This window comes from Onychostruthus taczanowskii, unplaced genomic scaffold (assembly GCF_017590055.1).
Source record: "Onychostruthus taczanowskii isolate IOZ18803 unplaced genomic scaffold, ASM1759005v1 scaffold149, whole genome shotgun sequence".
Classification (NCBI taxonomy): domain Eukaryota; kingdom Metazoa; phylum Chordata; class Aves; order Passeriformes; family Passeridae; genus Onychostruthus; species Onychostruthus taczanowskii.
The window spans coordinates 502,818-511,070 of record NW_024498674.1 but is presented as its reverse complement, the minus strand read 5'-3'; the positions used below and the strand labels follow the sequence as shown (position 1 = coordinate 511,070).

At 44.9% G+C, this 8,253-nt stretch overlaps 1 protein-coding gene across 1 annotated transcript; it reads left to right on the top strand.

Annotated features, from left to right (window-relative positions):
- The first annotated feature begins 1,156 nt into the window (after positions 1 to 1,156).
- Positions 1,157 to 7,690, top strand: S1PR3 (sphingosine-1-phosphate receptor 3). The gene is made up of 2 exons (XM_041398463.1): positions 1,157 to 1,256; positions 6,202 to 7,690. Exon 2 carries the CDS (start codon positions 6,384 to 6,386, stop codon positions 7,527 to 7,529), a length of 1,146 nt encoding a protein of 381 aa, XP_041254397.1. The 5' UTR covers positions 1,157 to 1,256; positions 6,202 to 6,383; the 3' UTR covers positions 7,530 to 7,690.
- Positions 7,691 to 8,253: the final 563 nt, after the last annotated feature.

Genomic DNA, 8,253 nt, shown 5'->3' with positions numbered 1-8,253 from the left:
TCACAGAAACAACCATTTGCTCTATTAGTTTAAACTTCTGGCTATAAAAAGCCTAGTTCTGCTTTTCTCCAGGACTTTTCCTCCCTGCAGAACAGCAATGCCGGCAACCTGACAGCCGGGCCCATGGCATGACTCCAAGTGTGATGATGCTCAGGTCCAGACAGGAGGCTCCCAAGAAAAACACTGATTGCTGTGAGACGATAGGCAACCCTACACGTCTGCCTCTACTTAGCAAGGTTGCTTCTGTTTGCCAGCTTATCATACACACTTCTGACAGAAAGATTTGCTGTACTCACAAGCATCTTACAAGTACATTTAAATAAGACACTTGTGGGATCCAGGTTCCAACTTCTTTTTCAAAGTGCTGCCCCTGTGACTGGTACAATCCACGTGCCTATCGCTGTCCTTGGGTTGCTATTATTCACTCAATAACTCTGTCAAGAGGTACCTTTCCAGGAGCGTGCTGTAATCGACAGTTCTGGGTCAAACCCGAAGAAGTACTTTTACCGAGAATTTCTGAATGTTTTACCCTGTGCCTCTCGACTCAAGCTCTCTGAAGGTTGCATTCCGGACACAGTGAAACAGAGGAGCAGAGGTAGAATACGTACAGCCTCACTTGAACATTCTAGTCGCCCAACCCGAGTACAATATTCTTCTGGACATTATAAATACTCGGCTGTGGGCTCTGCCCCCTCACATTTTCACGCCGGCTGCCCAAAACGCCGTTTAAGCATTAAACGCGCTGGTACCCCCGCGGCCGTGCCCGGCGGGCAGCATCCAGCGCTGGGGCGCTGGTCCCCCGGGCACGGGCACGGTGAGCGGCCAAGGGGCGGGGTGAGGCGTGGTGGGACGGGACGGGACGGGACGGGACGGGCCGGGCCGGGACGGGACGGGCCGGGGGCAGGCAGGGGCCGCCGGAGCGGGGAGCGGAGCCTGTCCGGCGGCGACGGCGGCGCGGGAGCAGCGTGCCAGAGGCCGGAGCGGAGGGCAGGGGGACGCGGGGACCGAGAAGAGCCCGGAGGGGTGGTCGGGAGGTCGGTAGGGGGTATCCGGGCGAGGCGGCTGCGGGCAGCGGGGGGAGCGCGGAGCCGCGGGGATTGGCGGCGGCGGCGGGGCAGGGCCGAGGCGATCCCAGCCCCGCCCGGCCCGGCCCGGTCCTGCCCAGCGCAGCCCCGGGGCCCGAGCGGCGCCGCGCAGGCGGCGAGGTCGGATGCGGCGGCCCCGGAGCGCCGTGGGACGCGGTGCGGACGCAGCAGGTACTTGTGCTCCCGGCCCGGCCTGCCCGTGCCCTCTCCCCCGGCCGGGACGCGCCCGCCATGCCCGCGCGGCCGTCGGCGCGGCCGAGGTGCCGTGCCGGTCCGGCTGCCGGAGCGGGAAGCCGCTGCTCGGGTGTGGCGCAAAGGAGTGGTGGCTGGCACGGAGCGGCAGCGAGCCGCGTGGGAACCCCGGGTCTAGCGATCCTTACGCCCCGTGGGTAGAACGATGTTGTCTGTGTGAGACCATCACGCGGCGGACACGTCGGGTAACTTAAACACCTTGTCACCCCAGAAGGCTCAGGCCGCAGCGCTGATGGGAATTTGAGAGCAGTTACTGAAGTTTGGAGTGGGGGGAATGGGTCGGGAGCGCTGGGAGGCGGGGGAGGAAGTCAAAATGCCTTCCCTTTAACGACACGAATTAAACCATCCCGGAGCTCCCCTGTGAGGTGTGCATGTGTGCTACTCGGTATTACAAAATTCAAACTGATGTCTAAAAGCCAGAAGCCAAGAAAAGTAACTGTTTCCCTGAGGCTGTAAACTGCCAGCACACTCACTTAAGAAAAAATCTTTTATAAGTTTGAGTTCTCTAAGACATTTTTCTGTAGCAGATGTTTGTTGTCTAAACTTCATCTGCATCTAACACAGCTTAATTTCAGTGGAAATGTGTCTTGAAATGTACTGCTCTTCTCAAAAGTCCTTTCTGTTAATGAGACTACCAGGGTAAGGTTGCCTGATAAATTACATGTGTTTACTTTTCACTTGGAAAGGCTTTACAGATACATAAAATATAAAAGGGTTTTGCTTCAGATTTGCATTCTTGTGTTTCCCTTTGCTGTTTTTAAAATTCTCTCTTTTGGCCAAAATGTGGTGTTGTACATGGAAGCAAAGGGAGAACTGCAGTGTGAGTGGTAGTGGTCGTAAAGGGGTATCAGGTTTCTTTGGTCACGTCTGTTTGTGGCTGTTTGTAAAACAGGAAAATATGATTCCACATTACAAGTATACTGAATGTATGGTATCATATGTTCTTCTGCAGGCAAAAGTATAGTGTAGTAGTATAGTATAGTATGTAATAGCAGATGGTCAAGTTTTGTGCTCACTTTATTCTCACTTGTTGCTTTGACTTCTGGAAAATTGAGAGCAGTTTAGGTCACCTTTTGAATAGAGAAATTTCTTATGTCTTTTAAATATAAAATGCCCAGTGACTTGTGAGAGGGTAAAAGCCCTCAGCTCCCTGTAGGACTCATAACCAAAGAGCCCACTGGAAAGAGAGAGTTGAGATGTGTGGGAGGGAGATGGTTGCTGAAGGATCTTAGCATCCCCATTACCACCGGTTCCCTGTTGCCTTCTGGCACTGTGAGTCAGATGTTCCCAGAGAAAAATTGCAGGCCAGGGGAGCCAGTGAGAGCTATGACCCTGACTTTCTACCTGCACCACTTTGTGGTTCAGCTGGAGAAGGCAGAGGAGCTGTGTTTTGCATTGCTCCTTTCATGGTGTGTTGGGCAGAGGGACCATACAGACACTGGTGGACCCTATCCACCAGTGATGTGATCCATGGTAAGGAGCCCCTGCTTTAATTTGAAAGGGTCCTTGACCCTGCCAGGATCCTTGACCTCTGCAGGAGTCCGCATTAACCTCTCTCCAGTGGTTAAACTCCAAAGCGTGCCAGTGGGAGAGAACATTGCACAGAAGGGGGAATATCTTGATGCTCACAGCTTGGACCACAGCTGCTCTCTGCATCCTCGGAGCTGGGACAGCAAAGATTGGGCAAATAGCTGGAAAAGGCAGCTGAATTGTCCTGAGCATGACCGTGGTTCTTGATATTGTACCACTGCCTTAATTTGGTAATTTAGCCATCACTGTTTTAGCCAGCACATCCATGAGGAAATACAGCCAGATTGCCCCTGCATTGCAAAGAGGTTTAACCTTCTAGTGGTACCTGCTGGTGTAGAAATAGGGATTCTCTGCTTTGCTTTAGAGGAAATAAAACTCATTTCCAGTGGTTTCAAGAGTCTGGGATGCTGAGGTACCTAACCATAGCAGTGCTGGGTAAGCAACATGCCACAGACAGGTTCTTCAGGTTGTTTTTTAAATATTTTGAACTGAGGTCCATACTTTGCAGCTATTATGTGACTGGGGCAAACTTGTTTTGAGGAGTAAATGGTTGAGCAGTCACAAAGCAGTGACACATGTTATCCTGAACCTGCCTTGTCACTTTCCTGTTATTATAATGCATATCCAGCATTAATTTTTCTAATTGTTAAAGAAATAATGTGCTTTTTGAATTACTGTCTACCAACCAGGAGGTAAATAAAAGAAGACTATGCCTGAATGATATTACTTGGAAATAAATTCTAATTTATTACTTTTTTTATATTAACTTGCAAACTTCTTGTATGTGGTACTCTGTCAGTGAGAGTCCTGGTAAATAATAATGTTACAACTTTCCTTGTCTTCTTACTAGCTTGTCAGAGGCAAAGATTTAGTTTTGTGATACTGAGTTTACTGTAACAATTTGAACAGAAGTAATTACTAACAGTGGCAGAAGCTGTACGATTTCTGCTGATTGGGTGCATCATCCTTGCTTTCAGCCAGGGGAACTGGTATAGTGCCATTACCTTTGGTACAGTCATGGCACCTTACATCTGCTGAGTTGTGGCTGATAAACTCCTATGTCTGCCATATAATTTTCTTCACAGAAAGAAATGTATTTGCACTTTGATAGACAAGTGTGATAACTCACTTGAAAATGTCTTAAAGAAATATTTATTTTGTTGCATGTGGTGCTCTTCAATGATAGGAACATTATTCTCTCAGGCAGTCATCAGCCTGAGACAATCAGTCTGGTGAGTATTGCTGGTTGAAGTATTATCAACAAATACTTTTCTAGTCAAATGTAATTGTTTATTTTACAGTGGAAAGCACTTGCAATTCACATGGACACAGTGGGATTTTGTTATAAGCCAATACAATGAAAGGCTGTGACAGTTAATGTGTTAACAGTGCGCAGATTGTAACTGAATTACAATTACACTGAACCTTAGCTGAGGTGAAGTTTTTCTGTTGAGAACTTCACTGTTACCATGCTTCAGAAAAGAATTTAACAGTTCAAGGGCCCAGTTCAGCTCCTGGGAAAGAAATGATGTGGTTGCTGTCATCTTCAGAGCAGAAAAGGACCAAGACACCAAGCAGCAACTGTTTCTTGGATGTCTTTTCCAGTGGGCCTCTTCAACTGGAGTAATTTGGACCTATGAACTAAAATGGGGAAATAACAGTGGAAAAACACCAAATTATTTTCTCAGAAAGTAATTTTAAAACATCCTGAATATACTAAGAATTCAAGTCAGTTCACTGTAAGCTTTTATCAGATAACTTTTTTTCTGAAGGATGGAATCAAGGAAGAGGAAGGGTGGGAAAATAGGGTGTGGGTCACCATTTAAATACCTTTACTTTCATCTGGGATGTGGTTTGCTCCTCCCCTCATCCTCAGAAGGCACTTGAAAATGTACCTCTGACTTCTCAAGTGCCCTAAACAGTCTGTTGGGTCAGCAGTGGCTCAAACGTGTTTCTGATCTTAAGAAGCTTGTATGCAGAATCATAAAATTAGAGAATGGATTGGGTTGGAAGAGACCTTAAAGATCATCTTTTTCCATCCCTCCTTACCTTGATACCTGTCCTTGAGTAAATAAATGCTATGGTCAGGAGCTCCAGCTCTTAAAACATTCCGTAAATTATTTAATTTTGGGCCCATTAGAAGCATCATCCAATTCAGTACAATTATTTAAAAAGAAAAAAAAAAAAATTACAAATTTGGTTCACGTGAAACAAGTTCTGGCCTCATCTCCATCCTTGTTTCCTTAGAAAAGTGAAAAATTGGCCATTTGCTCATCCTCAGTGCATACACTTGGGGCATGAGCACTGATTGTCACTGGAGTATACAGCAACTAAACTGCAACATTTTTGGTAAAACAGTAAATGCTTCTGACATCTTCTGATGTTTTTACTGTGCACATCTCTTCTGATATTTTGAAAAAAAAAAGACATATTGGAACATCTGCTGTGAAAATGGAACCTCAAAGTCCATGGGAAGATATTGTGGTAAATCTAAGTTGTTACTTCAAGAAAATCAGAATTTCTGAGAAAAACAAATTTGGTGTAACTATTTTTTACTTTTTAAAAAACCCAAGAACATTAAATATATGTCCTGCATATCTACACAAAGGGAAAAAAATAGTAAAATTAACTATAAAGAAAAACAACATTTATAAAAATATGACGTGCTGTGTTTATTTTTTAAAAAAAGGTAGCAAAAATCCAACTAATTTGAGTGGGAGGTAGGATTGGCTTTAGGATGACTAATTTTCAGTGCATCTTCTGTAAATTGCAGAAATTTATACCATTAACTGGGGGAAGTTATTTTAAGCACTGGCAACATGCACACTGGCATCAAGACTTGACACCAGCTTTCTCAGGATCTTTCCTACCTTGTGTCTGCATGGCAAACAAGAACAAGTTTTAAAAGCATAGAGTTTGCCCTGCTTATGTGGAGGCAGTGATGGTTGGGTGGTCTTTTGGTAGTGCAGTGTACACTTAGGTCTTTTTGAGAGGAAGTGAGCTCCTCACTGTGCACACTATGGCTTGCTGGGTCTGTTTGCCAATCCTTCTCGTGGCTCTTCTGTGTGTTTTTCAGCATGGAAGTTTAGTAGGGGGAAGACACCTTTGAGCAGTTGTGACATAGTAGTGCCATTGCCCTTGTATTTCTGCATCCAGGCTGTGTCTGAGCTTACCTACAGCTACCTACACGAGAGGCATGCAGCAGTGCTCGACCTTAGTGCCCCGTCAGTCACAGACCCTCGCCCCCAGCTCCTGGGTTAGGGTTGAAGCTTAAGCACTGGGTGACACGGGAAGACATTGATATTTATGTTGCATTTGTTGATTTTATTTTCAGAGCCTTGTTTGAGAGCTGCTCTCCTGAGTTAATATGCGAGGCGTGCTGGAGGTGAGGATACACAACGCCTATCCAGAGGAGCATTGGGAGGAACGTGGCTTGATCTCCCTCTTGTGGAAAATTATTGGAACTATATCCTTGTGATACTGAAGAAAAAAAGTCCAGCATCCATCAGGAAACAAATGATGGCAGCAGTTACCATGCCACCTGATGCCACTGTCAGCCCTCAAGGAAATGAAGAGGTGGACTCTCTTATTGTACTGCATTATAATTACACAGGAAAGCTTATTTTAAGGGAAAAGGCAACTGATAAAATAGACCTGCCCACTATTTCATTTCTGATCCTATGTAGTTTCATAGTCCTGGAAAACTTGATGGTGTTGATTGCCATATGGAAAAACAATAAATTTCACAACCGCATGTACTTTTTTATTGGCAATCTAGCTCTCTGTGATCTTTTAGCTGGGATTGTTTACAAGGTAAATATTCTTATGTCTGGGAAGAAAACTCTGAGCTTGTCCTCTACAATCTGGTTCATTAGGGAAGGTAGCATGTTTGTTGCCCTGGGAGCTTCCACTTTCAGCTTGCTAGCGATAGCTATCGAGCGGCACTTGACCATGATTAAAATGAGGCCTTACGATGCAAATAAAAAATACAGAGTGTTCCTTCTCATTGGTACATGCTGGCTTATTTCAATTTCCTTGGGTGCCCTCCCCATCCTCGGCTGGAACTGTATAAACAACTTACCAGATTGCTCAACAATTTTGCCTCTGTACTCCAAAAATTATGTTGTGTTCTGCATTAGTATCTTCATAGCCATTTTGGTCGCCATTGTCATCCTTTATGCCCGTATCTACATACTGGTTAAGTCCAGCAGTCGTAACGTCACCAACCACAATAACTCGGAGCGGTCCATGGCACTCCTTAGGACTGTTGTCATCGTCGTTAGTGTCTTCATTGCATGCTGGTCTCCTCTGTTCATCCTGTTCCTCATTGATGTGGCCTGCAGAGTCAAGGAGTGCTCCATCTTGTACAAAGCCCACTGGTTTATTGCTCTGGCGGTCATCAATTCTGCAATGAACCCCATCATCTACACCCTGGCCAGTAAGGAAATGCGTCGCGCTTTCTTTCGCCTTGTTTGTGGCTGCCTGGTGAAATCCAAGGTGGCCAGATCTTTGCCTATTCAACCCACTCCAGATCACAGTCGAAGTAAATCCAGCAGCAGCAATACCCAGAAGCCAAAAGAAGATCTTGCGCCAATAAATGTTCCCTCATGTATTGCTGAGAAAAATGAATCTTCATTTCACAATGGAAACTTCTGTAAGTAAAGGACTACCCAAGACAAGTACTTTTCTGTGGTTTTTAGGTTTAAGCTACAGGTGTAGTTTAAATATTCATGCACTTCAGTCATAGGGGAAAACACTAAGCATTTATTTAACTTTGAGAACTTGTTTATCAACAATCATTTGCATTGAGTGTTCATTCAGTAACACACCTGATTCAGAAAAAGCCTTTCATGCTACCCAGCAGCCAGGACAGAGTCCATGCACAGCTAAGGACATCAAGTGCCACAATGGCTTTGCATGCTAAGGCTTCATTTGGCACCTCATGGTCTTGCAAGACATCATTAAAACCTGTTGGAAAGTTCAGCATTCACTAAAGACTGCTGACAATTGTAAGATGAGCCCAGTTATTGCTAGCTGGGAGAAGAATATTTCATTGCATGAGTTGGTGATTATAGTTCTCTGTATGTATCTTGCTGTTGTGTTCATGGCCTTACAAGTAAGTGGTATAAATAGCTGTATATTTGTACAATTTCTCATTAAAAAGTCATTGCTTGGTAAAAGTTTACAACATGCTAAACATTGTATTGCAGTATACCGTGTGACTAATTGTACAAATAGATGTGTTTCAATGGGGATATTTAAAATGAAGTAGTAGCTTTTAACTGTCAGAAACTTTAACAAGTAATATCAATTCAGTATTTTTATTTTTTCCATTGTTCTATGAACTTTTCGTATTTAGTGAAAGACAACATGACAGTTGTCACTG

Coding starts and splice junctions, on each gene's coding strand:
- S1PR3 (XM_041398463.1), top strand. CDS start 6,384: ATGATGGCAGCAGTTACCATGCCACCTGATGCCACTGTCAGCCCTCAA.